The sequence below is a fragment of the Mirounga angustirostris genome, unplaced genomic scaffold (genome assembly GCF_029215605.1).
Source record: "Mirounga angustirostris isolate CCGP_5_RB_7025 unplaced genomic scaffold, mMirAng1.0.hap1 SCAF_5, whole genome shotgun sequence".
Lineage (NCBI taxonomy): Eukaryota > Metazoa > Chordata > Mammalia > Carnivora > Phocidae > Mirounga > Mirounga angustirostris.
This window is the reverse complement of record NW_026991713.1, coordinates 139,138,887-139,160,307: the sequence shown is the minus strand read 5'-3', so window position 1 is coordinate 139,160,307 and position 21,421 is coordinate 139,138,887. Positions and strand designations below refer to the sequence as shown.

General features: G+C 46.0%; 1 protein-coding gene across 11 annotated transcripts in view; it reads right to left on the bottom strand.

Moving 5' to 3' along the window:
- The window catches only part of DIP2C (disco interacting protein 2 homolog C), a 398,847-nt gene that overhangs the window by 43,986 nt on the left and 333,440 nt on the right, over positions 1 to 21,421 (bottom strand). For all 11 annotated transcript variants that reach the window (XR_010411754.1, XR_010411755.1, XM_064592166.1 and 8 more), the window contains 3 exons: positions 14,524 to 14,654; positions 8,521 to 8,689; positions 6,524 to 6,694 (listed from right to left, as the gene is read on the bottom strand). Coding sequence is in view for 9 of the 11 variants with exons in the window: in XM_064592166.1 (XP_064448236.1) it covers positions 6,524 to 6,694; positions 8,521 to 8,689; positions 14,524 to 14,654 (471 nt within the window). In the remaining 2 variants the exon portion in view is untranslated. The remainder of the gene's footprint in view (positions 1 to 6,523; positions 6,695 to 8,520; positions 8,690 to 14,523; positions 14,655 to 21,421) is intronic.

The window sequence follows — 21,421 nt, the reverse complement described above, 5'->3', positions numbered from 1 at the left end:
CATGACAACAGCACAGGCAAATTCATGAAAGTATTCTATCAATTTTCTTTTGAGAATTACTTAAGATTTATATCAGCCTCTGAGCTTCCTGGTTTTTTTCTTTCCAACAATGACTTCACTTCTCATTATCAGGGTGGCTGTATTTCTCTTTCATTGTGTGAGTTTTAAGATTTAAGGTTGGTTATAACTGTTACTATTGATTTAATTCCACACAGCTATTTATGATAAGCTTTCCTCCCAGATAAATTAATCGGTATTTTTTATCATAAAGATCAAAGTTTCTGCTAAGGTGACTTAAAAGTTTTAGGAAAGAGAAGACCTCATATTCCCTCCTTCCTTCTGCTGGTGAGGAGGATACTCATTTTTCTGTTACAATGAGCTAAATTTCTTAATCGAGTACAACCGAAGACCTTTCAGCTTACATTTCTGAAAAGAGTAATTGCGGTTGTAGGCAATGTCTTTTTCAACAGAGGTTAATAAACACATGACACTTCTTAACAGCACTAACGGAAATTTATGTTAAAGTTATTTAAACTCAGAAGTCATAACTTGATCTAATGTCCACTTCTGTCATAGATTCAACAAATCCAAATTGTTTTAAAGTCGTTTTTATGGCTAAAGGTTCTGGGAAATGTCATTTCTAAACATAAAAAATGGCACATACTTCTACATTTCATTCTTGCATGTTCTCTATAATATGCCAATATTTCATGTAAAATTCAAATCAGCCACAGTTAATTTTATGAGTCCATTCTTTTGCCACAGAGCTATGACACTGAACTCAAGGGGGCTGTGTTGAAATAATTAATGTGGCAATTCCTGCTTCAGAATGATAAGTGGGTAAATAAACCGTTTCTGAGATAGAAGAGCTGAGTCAACAGCAGCACAGAAATTATGACTGTCCCAATCTTCTATTTTTATGATCGTCTCATATTTAGATTTTTTATACTTGCCCAGTTGTATATTGGACAATGACACATTTGTCAATTTTCAGGATTTTCTCTTAAACCCGGGTTTCATGCAACAGCACAAGCAAGCAGCCACCACAGCTCTGAGCTGTCAGGATGCCTTCCAGCATGCTGCCCACCATGGCCATGGAGCGGAGAACGCCCCAACCTCCCCCCACCAACCTCCCACCCACGGCCACGGAGTGGAGAACGCCCTAACCTCCCACCCACCAACCTCCCACCCACGGCCACGGAGCGGAGAACGCCCCAAACTCCCCCCACCAACCTCCCACGCACGGCCACGGAGCGGAGAACGCCCCAACCTCCCACCCACCAACCTCCCACCCATGGCCACGGAGTGGAGAATGCCCCCAACCTCCTCCCACCCACGGCTACGGAGTGGACAATGCCCCCAGCCTCCCCCCACCCATGGCCACGGAACGGAGAATGCCCCAACCTCCTCCCACCCATGGCCACGGAACGGACAATGCCCCCAACCTCCCCCCACCCACAAACACGGAGTGGAGAACGCCCCCAACCTCCCACCCACTGCCACAGAGCAGAGAACGCCCCCAACCTCCCACCCACCAACCTCTCACTCACGGCCACAGAGTGGAGAATGTTCCCAACCTCCCACCCATGGCCACGGAGTGGAGAACACCCCCAACCTCCCCCCACCCATGGCTATGGAGCAGAGAACGCCCCCAACCTCCCACCCATGGCCACAGAGCGGAGAATACCCCCAACCTCCTACCCACGGCCACAGAGCAGAGAACGCCCCCAACCTCCCACCCACGGCCACAGAGCTGATAATGCCCCCAACCTCCCACACACTAACCTCTCACCCATGGCCACAGAGTGGAGAATGCTCCCAACCTCCCACACACTAACCTCCCACCCATGGCCATAGAGCGGAGAACGCCCCCAACCTCCCACCTACCAACCTTCCACCCATGGCCACAGAGTGGAGAACGCCCCCAACCTCCCACCCACAGCCATGGAGCAGAGAATGCCCCCAACCTCCTCCCACCCACGGCCACAGAGCGGATAATGCCCCAACCTCCTCCCACCCACAGCCACGGAGCAGAGAACGCCTCCAACCTCCTTCCACCCACAGCCACAGAGCAGAGAACACCTTAAACTCCTCCCACCCACAGCCACAGAATGGAGAATGCTTCCAACCTCCCACCCACAGAGACACAGGTCTTGGGTTGCTTGGTGTAGGACGTACAAAACAGCAGGTCTGATCTAAAATGCTAGAGAAAAGGAAACAGCTAAAAACCAGACAGGTTCCTCTGCACACACGGTCATCTCTGCTTACATTATGTGGTCCACGAGCGGGGAAGATTCTGTCTACTTCCCTGCTTGGTCAACCGGGAAGTCCTCTGAACTGCTCTGAGGCTAAGTCTCTTCCATCTCAGAACAACCAACTTACCCTCAGTGAGCTGTGTGAAGATCCTACCAGACGCTACCTGGAACCACATGGCCCAATCCTCCTGTCAGAGAATACTTCTGTTTTGAGGGTAAATGTCTTTTTTCTCAAGTGCAGACCCTGGACCGGCCACCTGAGCTAACAATGGGCAGCAAAACCTTGATTCTCACTGGCCAGAAAGAGCTACAAGTGATGGAAATTCACACCGTGGGCTCATTTGGGAGGAAATTCATTGCTGCCGTGACTTACTTCCCACGGGAGGCTCAACTCAACAAAAAAGTGTGCCTGCTTTCTCCAAAGTGAGCTGTACCTGCAGCTAAAGGAATCGAACTATGGTACATTCATGAGGTTGATGCAGCTGTGGGAGGTGCTGTCCTGGGTTCTCTGTCAGTCCTTCCCCGAGTGGGGGTCATGAATGTCTACAGAAACAATGGCAAGCAGTGGTAGAAAGTGTGAAGTGAGGGATGAAGTGCCACGGGAATTCAGAGCAAGGAAAATACCTCCAGCCCCAGGACTCACAGGGACCTGGAAGGAGGAGCAGGATTGTGGCACGTGAGGATGGTGGAGGTCCACTTCAGGCTGAGAACAGCGGGAGTCGTTGTACAAGGGCGTAAAGGCGTCCAAGACTCCACAGTGGAGAATGACCCATAGTATCAAACTGTACAAGTTGGGAGGGATGCTTGGGGCGGGATGAGGACACATTCAGAGTGCCATCAATGGAAAACATTCTTGCCAAGTAAAGACAAACCCCTAATTTATCTCCATGTAGCGTTAAAATCTCGTGTAGTGGATACATTGTATTCTGCAGTCACAAAACCTGTCCGCTGTGTAACTCAGCCTTCCCCCAAAGACCAGTGGCCCTGCCACACTGAGCCCAGGAACACGGCCGTGACTGCGCGGGCAAGGCTCCGCTCCTTGTCTAGACAGCGTCCCTCCCTTAGGCTAGGATGCATCACGCACATGCAGAGACTCTTCCCTTTTCCTAACAGGGCTGCTCTAGAGAATAGTGGCTCAAACTGCAGGCCCACTCAGTGACTGGGACAAACAATCCTTGGGGAAAACAACACATCAACTGAAAACAAGGATGCCCACTACCCGATTTCACATATGTTGGTAATTCTGCAACAAAGGGAAAATTCAAATTTCCAATGCCTTTAAACATTTAGGTACAGTATTTGGGATTGAGCATTATAGCTTTTTGTGTTTTAGATACTTTTACATCAAGGGATTAATGGCGATTATTCCTGGGTGGATGGAATTATGGGTTTAATCATGTATTTACTGGCTGATCTGTATTTTCTGATTTTTCTAAAATACTCCTTTATAAAAAAATTCAATCTGTAAGAAATTTAGAACCATTCAGGTTATTTCCCGTATTTGTCTAAACAATCATAAAAATTCAGTTTTAGAATACTTACCAAATCTTGTTAGGCATTTACTGTGGGTCAGGCCCCCTAGAAACACAACAGGGAGCACGACAGGTGGGTTTCTGCTCAGAATGCAGGCTCTGCCTGCTCTTTCCGTACCATTATGACACGTTGTAACTTTTGCAGTGTTTAAGAGAAAACTAAGGTATTCACTGGCCAGCCCTGCTTCAAGGCCTCTGGCTTCCTGGGGCCTAGCTGACCTGCTGCCCGCTGGGGAGGCCCACTTGGACCTCCTGTGTCCAAGTCACCCTTTACTGTCCTACTTTGCTGGTTTTTACTAGGAATATTTTACTCACTCACTGAAAACTCCTCTGTACGCTCAGTGTCTACCTCACTGACTATAAAGATGAGTTCAGTAAGAGTAAAATCTGACTCAGGTTGACATAAGGCTACTTTATGCCTTGGGAGACCCCAGGCCCTGCAGGGACATTGCTGTGTGACTGTGGGGTGTCCCCAGGAGATGCAGGGACATTGCTGTGTGTGACTGTGGGGTGTCCTGGGCCCTGCAGGGACTTTGCTGTGTGTGACTGTGGGGTGTCCCCAGGCCCTGCAGGGACTTTGCTGTGTGTGACTGTGGGGTGTCCCCAGGCCCTGCAGGGACACTGCTGTGTGTGACTGTGGGGTGTTCCCAGGCCCTGCAGGGACACTGCTGTGTGACTGTAGGGTGTCCCCAGGCCCTGCAGGGACACTGCAGTGTGTGACTGTGGGGTGTCCCCAGGAGCTGCAGGGACACTGCTGTGTGTGACTGTGGGGTGTTCCCAGGCCCTGCAGGGACACTGCTGTGTGACTGTGGGGTGTCCCCAGGCCCTGCAGGGACACTGCAGTGTGTGACTGTGGGGTGTCCCCAGGAGCTGCAGGGACACTGCTGTGTGTGACTGTGGGGTGTTCCCAGGCCCTGCAGGGACACTGCTGTGTGACTGTGGGGTGTCCCCAGGCCCTGCAGGGACACTGCTGTGTGTGATTCTGGGGTGTCCCCAGGAGCTGCAGGGACACTGCTGTGATTCTGGGGTGTCCCCAGGAGCTGCAGGGACACTGCTGTGTGAGACTGTGGGGTGTCCCCAGGCCCTGCAGAGACACTGCTGTGACTGTGGGGTGTCCCCTGGAGCTGCGGGGACACTGCTGTGTGTGACTGTGGGGTGTCCCCAGGAGCTGTGGGGACACTGCTCTGTGTGACTGTGGGGTGTCCCCAGGAGCTACGGGGACACTACTGTGTGTGACCGTGGGGTGTCCCCAGGCCCTGCAGGGACACTACTGTGTGTGACCGTGGGGTGTCCCCAGGCCCTGCAGGGACACTGCAGTTGTGACCGTGGGGTGTTGTATCAAGTACAGGATACAGGCTGCTCAAAGCCACGAAGCCCCTCCCCCTAGAGCACCCCTTGCCCCGAGCATCATGGCCTGTGGCTCTGAGCCCCTGTGGCCATATCATGATGTACTTTATCTCTACTCTCTGACACATCGACATTTCTAGCCAGTTTCCAACACTAACCGTTCAGAAAAAGGAAAACTGGCTGAAAGTGAGTTGAGAATAAAGCAAACAAGTGGAAAATGGTAAATGTACAAAAATGATTAAAGATGCTGCCAAGATTCCAAAATAGCACCATGGCCCATGACAGCAATGTCACTTTGGATGTAGTAGAAAATCAAAACAATAAAAATAAGAAAGCAACAAAACGCCTTCTGTAGCTAATGTTTCTGGAGCAATCTCATCCGATGGGACACATGTTCAGAGTCTGTTCTCGGCCACCGTCCGTGGAGGAGTCCCAGCACCCGGAGCGCTGGTGAGGACGTGGCCGCCTGGGAGCTTCCCAAGGTCACCCCCGGGCTAATCATGAGCAACCACCCCTGGGGTCAGAAATTGGGGGACAGTGGGTGGGTAGCATGGGAGACCGGGAGATGACCTGAGTCGTGCTCCACTGCAGCACCTGGGTGAGTGGAGTTTTTATCCTGCCAATTTGTTTGAGGACCGAAGTCTGCAGCTGTGCCCTGGGCTGCTTGCTGTGGGTGAGGCTGTGGGGAGGGCACATGGGGACGCCCCTGTCCTTCCTTTCAGGCGGCCCTGCCCTGGCCAGCGATCGCTGCAGATCAACATGCTTGTGTTAAGGGTTCGAAGAAAGAAAGGAGCACTGAAGATGGTGGCAAGCGGCTAATGAAAACGCAAGCGAGCAAGTGTCCTTCAGCCACAGTTGCTATGCGGGTATCTTCAGGGGGCTGCCTCACACCCTGGAAATGCAGCCTGGAACTGCAATGTCTGCTTCTAGATGCCATCACCGCAGCAGATTCCCGGACCTGCTGACGGCACTTGGCATTCCTCCTACAGATCCTACTGTCTGTGTCCAGGAGGCTGAGCACGTCAAGATGCAGCATTTCTTGCCACAAGGAAACATTTGTGTCCTATGCAATCTTTAAAAAGCCTGACTTCAGGGGTCTGGGCCAACTGCTACTCATGTTACCAAAGTGAAAATGTTTCAGGACAGAGTAAGAGCTCTGAATGCTAGCTATGAAGAATGGTTACTGACAAATGCAGACTAAAGTAAAAAAGAAAGAGAAAGAAAAGAAAAATCCCAACCAAACAAGTGTGCACCAACCACATGCATTTGATTACAAGGCGTCTTCTAAACATAGCTACACATCAGCCATGAAAATGACCCTGTGCTGAGTGCCTGTCACTTAAATGTCACTCTCTGATGGGAGCACTTACTGATCCCGACGAAACCCACCTGCAAGCAAATAGCCAGGTTCACTCTGCAGCCGAAGGAGGTGCTCACGGCCCGCGGGTGGAGACCCAGGTCTTTAAAGAGCTTTGAGAACGACTGGGTGAGTGCTATCCGAGGCCGTTCCTCTGCCACGACCACACATGTCCGCACGCGGGACAAGTCCAGTCCTCGTGCCTAGAAGGAACAACAGCGGTAAGAGGTCAGCCTTCCAGGTCCGGGGTGTGTGACCTTAACCAGACGGACACAAGCAACACAAACTCCACACGGGCATTCACTTCCTGGGCTCTGTCTGTCCACATCATTCGACTGTCCTGGGACGTCTGTGTGGGGGGAAAATCCTACATCAGAGGACCGAGGATGCCATCACAAACCTATCTTAAATAACAGCAAGATGTAGCCGCAAGGAGCACGAGGAGAAGCAAGGTCCTGGATAAAATACTTAACAGGACAGGGTTTGGGGAAGCAAGGTACACCTATAAACATGGATACACAAGAGCACACCCTGGACGGAAAAGAGAAGACCTATTTTTAATATGGAATGGAAAAGTAAAGTGTTTGGACAGTTTCATAAAGATAGCATTCCTCTTAAGTCCCACGAGACTGAAAAGATCCCATTCGTACGACTGTGCTCGACGGAGCTCAGCTTGGGCCTCTGCACAGGGCTGGGGGCAGGAGGCGGGTGGCGAGCGGTGGTCTCCAGCGGAGCAAGAGTGGTGGGAGGACGACCACCAAAGGCTGGCCCACGCAGCCCTCCCGGCCCTGCACCGCAGCCTGGGCTCAGGGCACGGACACAGGCTCCTGCACGGTGCAGGGGACACAGCTTGGGGGCACTCTGGCCCTGGAGGTTCCTGCCCGGATATGATCTCACATATGCGGAGTCACACAGAAAACACTCCAACTGCGTGATCCCAACGCTCGATTTACATATGTGTGTCTTCGGGGAGGCAGTGCGGCCCGGGGCTCGAGATGGTGTACCTGGAGCCGGAGATTCAAAATTTGTCTCCAAAATTTATTAAATGTAAGGACTTGGAAAGGGTGCTCAATTTCTCTGTAACTTAAGATTCCTCATCTTTAACAACAGTGCTTTCTATCTCAGATGCCTATCGTAAAGATTAAATTAATACGTCAAGTGCATAGAAAACAATTATGTTACGATTTGTGAAATGTACTCAGTCACTTTCTAAAATAATATAGGTGGAAATAAGTAATAATTATGCCTTATAAATTTCTTTTCCTATATATATTTATAATTTCAAGCAATTATACACTTGTGTATGTAGCTTAATATCAACATTATCTTGCATTTTGTTTCTTGTTCAAGCTTAATGCATTAGGTCTAAATAGGAAAACAAAATTCAGGAGAAAAATGTAATGCTTTACTATTTGTGTTTAAGTAATTTATGTGCATATGTCTATACACACATACGCAAATATAATCTGTATATACACAAAGACACACATCTGGGCATATAAACAATGGATAGTAGTCGGGATATAAATTGAAATAGGTCGTATGATTATTCCCCCTTCCTTACTTGGATAATGACTACTTCACCATGAAACTATGTCTATCAAAATGTTATTGACTCAAATGGAGGGAAATGCTAATATTCTCGTTAGGATACAGACCTACAAATCAGGGTCTTCAAGGAAAATGAAAATGAGTAGCTAAATTCAAACCTATGGCTTGAAAACCAGCAGAAGAAAAAGCAATTTAGGGCCTTTCAGGCAGACCTAATGGAATCAAAGACATGGGAGGGGGTGTGTGTGCACCCTGACCTATAATTCTTTGGGGCAGTGGGAAATTATTCACCTTATAAAATCAAGTTTTCACTTGAAATCAGTTTTGGGAACTTCAGGGGACAGCGGATTATACCGTGGCTTTTGTGAATGATAATTTTAGCTTCAGTAACCCTTCCCATGCCCTGTGACATGGTGCTTCCCTAGGACGCTTGGGCGTGCTCCCTAAAGCCCTCTGAGGCCTATGACAGGCTGCTTACCTTGAGGGAGTCTGTCTGCGAGCCCAGCCCCTTGGTACAAAGTTCCATCACTGAATAGGAGCAAAACGTATCCCGGACTTTGTACTGACTCACGGCAAGAAGCCACAAGGCAGGGTTGGTTTCCAGCTCAGAAGGCGGGATGAGAATGGACTGGTGCCCTGAGTAGACACTGCAGAGAGAGACGGGAAGGGCTCGTGAGGGTAGGGCCGCAGGACCCATCTGCCACCCGTGCCCAGAAACACCTGCTGCCCATTTGCACGAAGGGGGCACTCACGCCACTGCCCCTCCAGGTGTGCAAATACAAAATGAAAGTGCGTTCACGAAAACATCCTGCAAAGCACGAGAGAACTATAGGACTCTTGATTCAGTGACTGCCTTTTTGAGGGCTCACCTGAAACCTCTAGATGCTATGAGGCAATATATAGGGTTCTCTCAAAGCTGCTACATTCACAAAATGTAGGAAACGCAGGGTGCTTTTATAAAAATGTATGTTTTCTTTGGAGGAATGTCTAATCAAGTCCTTTGTCCATTTTTTTGATGTGATCTCTCTGCCCAACATGGGGCTTGACCTCAGGACCCTGAGATGTTGCTTGCTCAACCGATCCATTTTTTTTTCATTGTTTTTTATTGCATTAATGATGGAGGAATCTTAAACCCCTATAGGTTTTTTTTTTTTTTTTTAAAGATTTTATTTATTTATTCATGAGAGACAGAGAGGCAGAGGGAGAAGCAGGCTCCCAAGGAGCAGAGAGCCCGATGCGGGACTCGATCTCAGGACCCTGGGATCATGACCTGAGCCGAAGACAGACGCTCAACCATCTGAGCCACCCAGGCGCCCCTTAAACCCCTATAGGTTAAAAACTAAAATTCAGAAAGAGTGAAAGTCATCCAGTTGTGAGTAATTTGCTGTTAGCGCCGCACATACGTGTTGTGATGGCACATCGTAATGCTGCACTGCTTTTTCTTTTGCTTAATTGCTTAATGTATAAGCCAGGAAGGTTAATCAATCTGATCACCTTTGAAGGAATAGCAGAAGTAGTAGAAGAAAATGTTGTATGCCAGTTGCTATTTATGCACACGCTGTATGAAATACACTCAAGCATCTCAAAGCACACCTTAAACTGTTCTGGAAAATAGTCTACTTAAAAAAAGAAAAACATGGCTGACTAGGAGGAAAAAGAAGACATTTTGGTAACATAAAATTTCACAACTGTCGTTTGGTGATTTCAGCTTACTAACCTGAGAAAACATACAAACCCTCAGAACTTGGGCACTCGGAGCAAGGCAGACGCATGGCTCCCTATAACACACGTACCCTGTGGTGGGCGGGTTACTGTCTGCCCTGTGTGCCTCAGTTACCCCGATGACAGACTGTTTGATTTTTTAAAAGTTTTATTTAGGTATAACGTGCATACCATAAAATCACCCCATGAAAGGATTTTTACTAAATTTGCAGAGTTGTATCATTATCACCCCAGTGCAGTTCTAGAACATTTCCAACCCATCTGTGGTCCATCGTGCTTCGACCCCAGCCCCAATCAACCACTACTCTACTTTCTGTCTCTGCAGAGTTGCCTTTCCCAGACATTTCATATAAATGGCGTCATACGATACAATCACGGAATATGTGGTCTTTTGCATCTGGCTCCTTTCTCTCCGTGAGCTGTTTCTGAAGTTTATCCGCACTGCAGCTGTATTGCGTTGTATGGATATGAACAAACACTGTTCATCCTGGTCGACCTGTGGATTTGTCTTTTTCTTGCTTGCTTGCTTTTACGAAGGCTGCTAGGGACATTTCACACATCAAGGCTTCCAGTGATTTCCCTTTGCTTTGGCAGATGCTTTGGCTGATGCCTATGAGCAGAACTGCTGGGTCAGACTGTGAATTTATGTTTAATTTTTAAGAACGCGCCCAACCGTGGTTTCACCATTTCACATTCCCGTCAACAATGTCGGAGAATTCCAGTTTCTGCACATCCTTGGTTGCTGTTGCTTTGCGGTACAGTTTTGAAACCAGAAAATACAAGTCCCCCAACCTTGTTACTTTCTGGGGTTTGTGGCTATATGTGGTCCAGTGGGTATGAAGTGTTATCTCACTGGTTTTAATTTGCATTTCCCTAAACAATGTTAAGCATCTTTTCATGTGCTTATAAGTCATTTGTGTATTTTTGGTGAAATGTCTATTCAAACCTGTTGCCTATTTTTAAATCATGTTGTGTGTCTTCTTCTTGAGTTTTGAGAATTCGTTTTATATTTGGTTGGAGGGACTCTATCAGGTTACGATTTGCACATATTTTCCCCCAGTCTGTGGCTTTTATTTCCAACTTTCTTAATAGTGTTGCTTGATGTGCCCACATTTTTAGTTTTATTGAGGCCACATCTGTCAATATTTCTTTTATGTATTGTACCTCTGGTACCATATCTAAGAACTCTGCCTAGCTCAAGATTATAAAGACTGATTCCTCTGTCTCCTTCTACAAGTCTTATTTCCTACATTAATGTCTGCAACCTAATGTGAATTTATTTACACGATGTAACGTAAAAGTTTAATCTTTTTGCAGATGAACAGCCAACATTCCCAAGCATCATTCATTGAAAATACTACCCTTTCATCATTGAGCTGCCGTGGTTCCTTTGTTGAGAAATGAAGTGACCACATGTAAGAGGTCACCAGTTTCCGGACTCCCAATTCTGTTTCACTGGCTCTTTTTTCTGCATCTACCTTCCTACTACCTTTACGTCAGCCCAGCCCTGGCCTGGTTATTGCATAAATGTTGAAATTGGGAAGTCTGAGTTTTCCAACTTTGTCATATTACTCCAAAATTGTTTTGGATATTGTGTGTGTTTTTTTTAATTTTAGGATAAAGTTGTCCATTTCTGCTTAAAAAAAAAAACAACAAAACCCTGCTGAGATTTTGACAGGAACTACGTCAAATCTCTAGATCTATTTGCAGAGAATTTCCATTTTAATAATATTGAAACTTCTAACCCATGAACATCAATGATTGGAAATGCATTTTAAGACATATTTGATCTTTTTTTTTTTTTTTAAAGATTTTATTTACTTGACAGAGAGAGATACAGCGAGAGAGGGAACACAAGCAGGGGGAGTGGGAGAGGGAGAAGCAGGCCTCCTGCAGAGCAGGGAGCCCGATGTGGGGCTCGATCCCAGGACCCTGGGATCATGACCTGAGCTGAAGGCAGACGCTTAACGACTGAGCCACCCAGGCGCCCCGACATATTTGATCTTAAGACTATTTTGAAACAATTCTGTTAATACCATGATTCTCAGAGAAATAATACTCTATTTTATGACTGAAGGGAACTTTAGGATGAAGACACAGAAGTTGTATTAAAGTTTTTCGAAATGTTGAAACCATTGTAAAGTTACAGAAAAGTTTTAAGTAGAAATAACTTTTTCCCCTCTTGAATCACTTGAGGATGGGTCACTGACCTGATGATGCCCCACTAACCCAAAATATATCAGCAGATATTTCCAGGAAGCAAGTTTATTTTTCTCCATATGGCCAGCTAAGACATCAAAATCAGGAAACATACATTTCTTCCACTGAAGCCTCGGACCCTCTTCACGTTTGCCTGTGGTCCTGACGGTGACTTTTACAGAGAAAGGAGACCATTGGGAGACACATGCACAGATGCCATCAGCCTGCCCGCTGGGTCCTCAGGGCTTGTGTGACTCTGTGATCCTGGTGTTCGTGGCCATAGACAGCAGCTACGGGCATCCCTCAGTCTGGGTCTGATGCTCCCTGGACTCAGTGGTTCAGGGAAGGGTCTTTGTCAGGAAGACCCTGGACGTGATGCTGCTTCCTTTGTTGCAACTCTCTGGGTGACGCACAACAGCCCCGTGTCCCTGCCGTGAAGGTTCTCTCCTCCCCTTTATAACGAACAACTATTTTCTAGCTGTCTACTCTATCAATCAAGCTTTCAATTTGTCCGTCTGTCTGAATAGTGAGATTTTTTTCTATTTTATCCAGTCTTACCTATCATAATCTTTATTTTGATGCTGAAGTCCCCCCAATTTGACCAGTGGGAGCCCCTCCAAAGGACATGTCACCCTCCTACCATGCGCGCTTTCTCGCACGAAAAGACATTCAGGTTCACCTTGTGCATTTCCTGTACCAGCCCTGAAATCGGCCATTTCTTGAGTGAACACTAGCTCATCTGAGAGACTACTGGTATCCACAGTACTGACAGGTGCTGGGCGTTCTCAGCACTCCTGGGTAGATGCTCCCAGGTCCAGTTTTTAAGCAAGTTTGTCTGGATCTGTTTCTACAGAGGGCTTCAGAAGGAAGAAGTTTATAGTTCTTATGTGTTTATTTCAGCATTGCAGAGGCAATCTACAAAACACTGTAATTTCAGGACTTCGGAACGAATTTGCAGGAAGGATGCTCATTAGAGTTTCCTTAGAGCCCCTTTCAAGAGCCCCACCGTGTTCCTGCTGCTACTGGTGCACATCAAACACTGACTTTCCCGCCGACAGGCAGCCTCTCTGGTGATGTCACGAGGGTTAGGCCCGGCGAGCCCCAGGACGGGAAAGCATCCCATCCACTGGCTTTGGCTCGACTGGTGTCCTTGCCAAGGGACACACAGTCTCCTCCACACACAGCTGGTGGTTCAGGACAGGCTTCCTTCTCAGTTGGCCAAGGGTCACTTGGTCCCTCTGCTGGAATGCCATATTCTAAACTATTTCCCGAGAAAAAAATTTACCCGCGATACTACTGCATTTTACAGTGAGGTAAAAATCATTAAATATTTTAATTGAATTTGCTCTCTCAAAAACTTTAATTGTTCTAATTAGAATGAATTGCAAAAACTCCTTTTTTTCCAAAAGAAATTTTTTTTCAAAAATACAGGACTGGATGGATTTTAATTCCACTATTAAATATTAGGAATGCCTTAGAAGAATTGTTTTCCGAAGTGTATTTAAAGACGCGAGAGAAGACATTACAGACTATTCAGAAGAAAGGAAATCATAACTTTCAAATGGTAGCATCGCAGTTTTATACCTATATTAAGGCACAGTCACAAAACCGTATGCATACTTAATGGTTTATGGTTAAATCACGTTGTTTGGTGATTCCTAAAATGCCGAATGGAACACAGGGGCAGAAAAAACTAGAAGGAGAGATGAAACAACCATCCAAACGCGGTCTGTGGGGTGCTGGATGGTGGGCACGGTGTGCACTATGTCATTCTCCATACACTTACAGAAGCTTGAAGTGTTAACAACAAATAGTATGCTACCTTCCAAACCAAACTCTGGAAGACTATATGCAAAATGCTAATGGTGAGTATTTCCTGGTGTCATGAGGTGGTATGGTCACTGAGGTCTTCACGTTCTTCATGCTATTTCGTACTCCCTAAAGTTTTTACAGTGAACACGTATGTATAGTCCGAAGAAATGCTAATACATCTCCATGTGTTCACCGTCTCTGCAGACCCTTGCCGAGCCTGCTACCGGCCGGCACTGGGGGCGCTAGGGCTGCGGGGCTGGACTGTGGTGGGGTGGGTGGGGTTCTCACGGGGAGCTCCCCGCCTTCCTGCAGCTGACGTTCCTCCCACCCACGAGGGAGAGGCCTGAAGCAGGAGGGAGCCTGAAGTGCCCACCGATTTAATACACATTCCAGGGTGGATAATGGTTAGGATTTAAAGGCAAAGAACCAAAGGCTCAGCCTGGCGTCCTCACTTGGAAACAGGGGTCCCCACCGGGCAGCCTCCCAGAATGAGACCAGAGTCTCTGGTCTCTGCGGGGCTCAGCAAATGCTGAAGAGCGTGGATAGCACCGCGATGTGCCTGCTCTTCCTGGATCGCGGGGCTGAGGAGGGATGGGACAGCGACCCATCTGTGACTCCACCGCGGCTGGCCCCTTGGGAGGTGGCAGTGCCCCCCCCCCGACACTGGCATCTCCTCTGCAAATGGTCTAGAAAGGGGGTGCATGACTGATTTGGTCATCATTGCAAAGATGTTCAAGAGGATACTTACCTACAGAGGCACCACAGGACAAACCCAAGTCCACAGTAAGGGTCCAAGCAGATGGCCACTTCTCGAGAAGGGTAGAGCTCACACTGCAGCTTAATGGAACGGCAGAAGGCACTGGTGGCTGCATGGGACATCTGTAAGACAGCAAGGCCACCCTTAGTCCATGCAGCCTGGCCTCCAGCGCCCCAAGGGGACTGCAGGAAGGGGGCTACTGGGCTACGGTTCCTGTCAGTGCTCCCATTTTCAACGACTAAACCACATGCAGCACTTCCTGGGCCTCCAGACCTAGGAATCCTGCAGCTGAAGTAACCGTGTCCTGCAATGCCACCATGCTGTGAAGAAGGTGGGGACACCCTAGGGCTCGGGGCCCCTCTCCAGGTCGGGACTGCGTCTGACTTACACGTGCCTGTCATGCGATAGGGCCAGTGGGGCACGGTGGACGGACATCCCATCCCGTGTCAGTGATCAGGAAACCAGGCTCAGAGGAGGCGGTTTGCTGACGGTCACATGCCCCAGGAACCCCGCTCCCCGCACGACAGAGGTGACAGAAGGGGGGCACCCACAGCCAGAATCTAACGTGAGTGACTGTAAAATACTGTAAAACGTATCTAATACAAATCAGTTTTCTCACAGAAGCTCTCTAGCCAAGCCAACCTGAGAGGGAAAGGAAAATTTTCCGAGTTTGTGGTTTTAAACATGTCTTCCGTGCATCTGAAGCCGATGGCCCTGGAGCTGAGCTGTGGGAGGGGCGGGAGCGAGCACCCTCACATGCAGGCAGACCCCGCCAAATGTCTGGGGAAAGCACCGTTAGCCACCCCAGCAACGGAGGAGAGAAGCCGGGAGTGGGGGACGCTTGTGTCGTGAACGTGGGAGCACCGTTAGACGCTCTGGTGGCAGGTTTCACTGTGGGTACTTCACGGAATTCACAAAAGGTAATACAGAATTACCCCAGAATCGAACACACAAGCGGTTCCTTTTAATTTGCTGCAAAGCCACAATATTTGCTTAAAGAAGAAACAACGCTGGATTTATGAAACATTCCTTCAACCTCCTGCCTGCTGGATGGGGAGTTAGTAAAATCCTAACTATCAAAATTACCAAGATTCTCACTAAAATGAACCTTTCCTGAACCCCTAGTTCTGTGCAGGTACTGTTTTTAGCAGGAACAGAGTTCTTCAGCTCAGCTCAGCAAATATTCATTATATTAACTGAGGACATGCTATGTATCAGGCTTTGTATTAGGTGCTCTGAATATAAAAAAAAATAAAACACAGCCTCCAACCCCAGGAGCGTGTGAGCCAGTGGGAAATTGAGAGAGAACTCTGTTAACTGCGGGGCCCATGAGCATTTTAACAACATATGTGGAGAGCAGAGAATGGGTTCTCCCATCGCCCTGGGGCTCATAGAGGGCTCTGGGTCTTGAGGGTGAGTAAGCATGAACAAATCTCATCAAAGTGACAAGAACACAGACAGATTAAGAAAAAAGCAACCAGGAAAGCTGAACATCTCATGTCCAAGCTCACAGCAATCTTGGACCCTATCAACATCACAGACCCATAGCCCAAGTTGGAAGAAAAATGCCCAATTCTTATGAAGACAGACTTGTACCTGGATAAGGAATTAGTTTTCCATAAGCCCCAAACAACAAGCTCTCATGCTCTACTCTGGAAGAGACACTGAGAGCAGATGTAGTCAGTTAGAGGACTCAGGGATGAGGGCACCTGCATTTATTTTTAGGATGCACCTTAGGACTTTTCTTGGGAAGGGTTACTTTCGAGTGCAGTATGACTTTGGTTGATGATGAACTAAGTGTCCACGGTCTGGGCGAACATCAGTGGCACACCCCACCTGAGAGTGAGCACCCTCGGTGGAAGGGAGAGCCACCACAGTTCTAAAACATCCTGTGTGGAGGCCCAGAGGGCAATTGATCTGAAGGAAACAGCAGATGCTATATGGGTCCCCCACATGACGTCCTCGTGGACATCGAGCAAATTGTATCCAGGAGCTACCAGGAACTGTCAGAGTTCAAATTACACTTTTGAAGAGTTAGTATTATAAAACTTAAATTGAACATAAAACACATACTCATGGGTCTTACACTAAATCAGACATTACACAGTGCCCATTATGGAGAAAACAGTTTACTGGGTAAACTTCTTTCTCTCAACTTTTGGTATTTCACAGAAGGCTTAATGACATTTCTGTCCAAAGGCTGAAAGTGTATTAACATTTCCAAGAAACATGGTGACAAGTGCAACCAAAGAGGTAGAAGGAATTTCCATCAGGACAGACTATAAACCAGATGATTTCAGCTCTGTTTGTGCCTCTCAGTACTTAAGGCATATGGGTTTTCATTAAATGACATCACAATAGGTTTCATCTCAGGTACTCATCAAATTAAATGTCAGAAGTTTAATAAAAACTTCCATAAATTCGAGGGGCACGTGGGTGGCTCAGTCGGTTAAACGGCCGACTCTTGGTTTCAGGTCAAGTCATGATCTCAGGGTCATGAGATCGAGCCCCACATAGGGATCCATGCTCAGCCCGGAGTCTGCTTGAGATTCTCTTTCTCTCCCTCTGCCCCTCCCCACCCCCCTTGCACGCACTCTCTCGCTCTCTAAAATAAATAAATCTTTAAAAAAGAAATATTTCATAAGTTTGAGAGAAAGTCTAGTTACTCCTCTCTCTGGGATTCCTAGGGTTTATACTTATATTAAGTGGAATCACCACGAAGTAATAGCATAGATCGCTTTATCTCTGTTTCAAGCAGAAGTATCTTTATCGAATCAAGATGTAACATTATAGCCTCCACCTCTGTAGACCATGAAAACGGTAAGATCCAAGTGTGTGTTTCCCTTTGGCTACAACTGGAGGGGGCTCCAGGCCACCTTCAGCACTGTGGTAAATCACTTATCCTGGTCTGAAAAGAAATCTGTACTCCAAAAGGCTTTTGAAGGGGCACCTGGGTGGCACAGTCAGTTAAGTGACAGACTCTTGATTTCGGCTCAGGTCATGATCTCAGGGTCGTGAGATCAAGCCCCAGGTTGAGCTCTGCTCAGTGTGGAGCCTCCTTGAGATTGTCTCTCCCCCCTCCCTGCTGGTGCATGCTCTCTCTCTCTCTCAAACAAGTAAGTCTTCAAAAGGCTTTTGAAGAATTATTTTATTTTATATTCCACTTTATTTGGTGGATCAGATTCTACTGGAAAGCAGAGGAGAGGATTCTGGGAAGATGGTCTCCATAGCAACCAGACAACAATTGTGTGGGCAGAAAAATGATGCAACTATTTGGAGCTCTGGAGTCTGTTAAGGTTTTTAACTTCCAGAGGAAGGCTTGGGCAATGGCAATTAATTTTGGAAAAATTAAGACATTCCCATTAAAGAAAAAGTTGTGGGCACTCATGACATTTAGATCTGCCATGAAAGGCTCAAGGGAGTCCTACAGGTTGAAACAGAAAGACACTAGATGCAACCTGAAGTCACTGAATAAATTAAGATCTCAGTAAAGGTAAATACAAGGCAATTATAAAAGCTAGTGTAATCCTGGGGCACTTGGGTAGCTCAGCTGGGTAAGTGTCTGACTCCTGATTTCAGCTCAGGTCATGATCTCAGGGTCGTGAGACTGAGCCCCGTGCTGGGCTCCACGCTCAGCAGGGAGTCAGCCTGAGATTCTCTCCCTCTGCCCTTCCCCTCACTTGCTCTCTCTCCTCCCACCTCTAAAATAAATGAACAAGTCTTAAAAAAGCTAGTATAATCATAGCAATACTTTATAACTCTACCCTTCCTTTTCTACGTGATTTAAGAGAATAATATGGTAAAACAAAACAATTATCAGTCAAACTGTTACTGTAACTTTGGGTTTAAATTCCACTTTTTTCCCCTACATAACTTAAGAGACCAATGCATTTAAAAGAATTATTACTACATATTTTGGGCCACACAGTGTATAAAGATATAACTTTGTGAATCAGCAACTGAGAGAGGTAGAGATGGAGCAGTTTTTTTGTGTCCCTGAAATTAAGTAGGGATAATCCAAACTGGAGAATTACAACTGTAGGCTGCCCAACCCAATCCCCATGGTCACCTCAAAAACAAAACCTGTAGAATATATATGAAAGGAAATGAGAAAGGAATTTGAATGTTTCACTACAAAAAATCAACTAAGCACAAAACAAGATAGTAATGCAGGAAATGAGTAACAGGAAGGTTGTAAGACATATGGAAAATAATGAGCAAGATGACAGAAGTCCCTTCTTTTAAAAAAAAAAAAAATTTGAGAGAGAGCGAGAGTGCGAGTAAGGGGAGGGGCAGAGGGAGAGTGCTGAGCTGAGTGGGGAGCTCAACACAGGGCTAGATTTCACGACTCTGAGATCATGACCTGAGCCAAAATAAAGAGTCAGACACTTAATCGACTGCACCACCCAGGTACCCCACAGAAGTCCCTTCTTACCAGTAATTAGTGTAATGTAAACAGATTAATTCTCCAAAGACAGAAATTGGCAGAGTGAATAAAATACATAAAATACCATATGGTGCCTATAAGAGACTCATTTTATTTATTTTTTATTTATTTTTTAGAAAGATTTATTTATTTGAGAGAGTGAGAGAGAGAGCAAGAGAGAGAAAGAGAGAGCAAGCATGCAGGGGTGGGGGGCAGAGGGAGAGGGAGACAGAAACTCCAAGCAGACTTTGTGTTCTGTGTGGAGCCCGACACGGGGCTTGATCTCATGACCCTGAGACCACGACCCCAGCTAAAACCAAGAGTTGGATTCCCAGCCAACTGTGCCACCCAGGCGCCCCCAAGAGATTCATTTTAGATCAAAAGACACAAGTAATTTGAAAGTGAAAGAATGGATAAAGACATTCCATGCAAACAGTAACCAAAAGAGAGCAGAGATAGCTAAACTAGTATCAGACATATAGACTTCCAAAAAGGTTGTAAGAGACAGAGAGGGGCATTACATATTAATAAAGGGTTCGGTACAGCAAGAAGATTTAACAATTATAAACAACTACACACCAGACAACAGACTATCAAAACAGATGAATCAAAAATGGACAAAACTAAAAGGAGAAATTGACGTTTCTTCAGTGACAGAGGCTTCAATACCCTACTCTCGATAATAGTCAGAACAACCAAAAAGAAGACACATTAAAAAAAAAAAAAAAAGAGGGGCGCCTGGGTGGCGCAGTCGTTAAGTGTCTGCCTTTGGCTCAGGTCATGATCCCAGGGTCCTGGGACTGAGCCCTGCATCAGGCTCCCTGCTCCGTGGGGAGTCTGCTTCTCCCTCTCCACTCCCCCTGCTTGTGTTCCCTCTCTCGCTGTGTCTCTCTCTGTCAAATAAATAAATAAAAATCTTAAAAAAAAAAAAGAAAATAGGAGACTGAACACAATAAACCAAAGAGATCTGAGGGACACAGAGAACACTCAACCACAGTGGAATACACACTCTTCTCAAGAACACTTGGGTCATATTCCAGGATAGACCATATTTTAGGCCACAAATTAAGTCTCAATAGATTTAAAAAGATAGATACCATATGAAGTATCTTCTCCAACCACAACAGGATGAAGTTAGGAATTGGTAACAGAAGGAAAACTGGAAAACCCACAATTAAAAAAATGCACTCTTAAATAACCACAAGGAAAATTATAAAATACTTAGACACAAATGCAAATGAAAATACAATATACCAAAGCTTACAGGACACAGCAAAAGCAATGTTAATGCAGAAATTTATATAAACAGGTTAAAAACAAGACAGATCTCACATCAACAACCTAACTTCACAACTTAAGGAATGAGAGACAGAAGAACAGACTAAACCCAAAGCTAGCAAAAGGAAGGAAATAATAAAGATTAGAACGGAGGTAAGAAAATAGAGAGTGGAGAAGTAGTAGAGATAATCAATAAAAGCAAAAGTTGGTTCTTTGAAATAATCAACAAAACAGACAAACCTTTAGCTAGATGGACTAAGAAAAAAGGAAGAAACACTCAAATTACTAAAATCTGAAATGAAAGTTGGGACATTTACTATAGATTCTACAGAAATGAAATTAATTATAAGAGAGTACTATGAACAACTGTACACCAACACACTGTACAACCAATATGAAATGGAGAAATTGCAGTTCATGGAAACTGAAACACAAATTATCAAGAAGGAACACAAAACTTAAAAAGACTAAATCATGAAGAATAAAAAGTCTGAATAAACTTACAAACAGTAAGATCAAATCAGTAAAGAAGATTTCCCAACAAAGAAAAGCCCTACACCCGATGACTTCACTGCTAAAATGAATGAAACATTTAAAGATAAACTAATACCAGAGCACCTGGGTGGCTCAGACGGTTGAGCATCTGACTCTTGATTTCAGCTCAGGTCATGATCTCAGGGTTGTGAGATCAAGCCCCAAGTCAGGCTCCATCCTCAGTGGGGAGTCTGCTTGGGATTCTCTTTCTCCCTCTTCCTCTGCCCTTCCCCCCAATATGCACACATACTCTCTCTCTAAAATAAATAAAATTTTTTTTTAAAGATGAACTAATACCAGTCCTTCTCAAACTTTTCCAAAAAACTGAAGAGAAAGGAACACTTCTTAATTTATTCTGTGAGGTCAGCATAACCCTGATACCAAAGTCAAAGACACTATAAAAACAGAAGACTATAGATCAATATCCCTGCTGAACATTGATGCAAAAATCCTCAACAAAGTACTAACCCAATTTGGTAGCATATTAAAAGGCTTATATGTCAGTGGGATTTATTCCTGGAAGGCAATGTTGGCTCTACATATGAAAAATCAATCAATAGGGGAACCTGGCTGGCTCAGTTGGAGAAGCATGTGACTCCTGAACTCAGGGTTGTGAGTTTGAGCCCCATATTGGGTGTAAAGATAACTTAA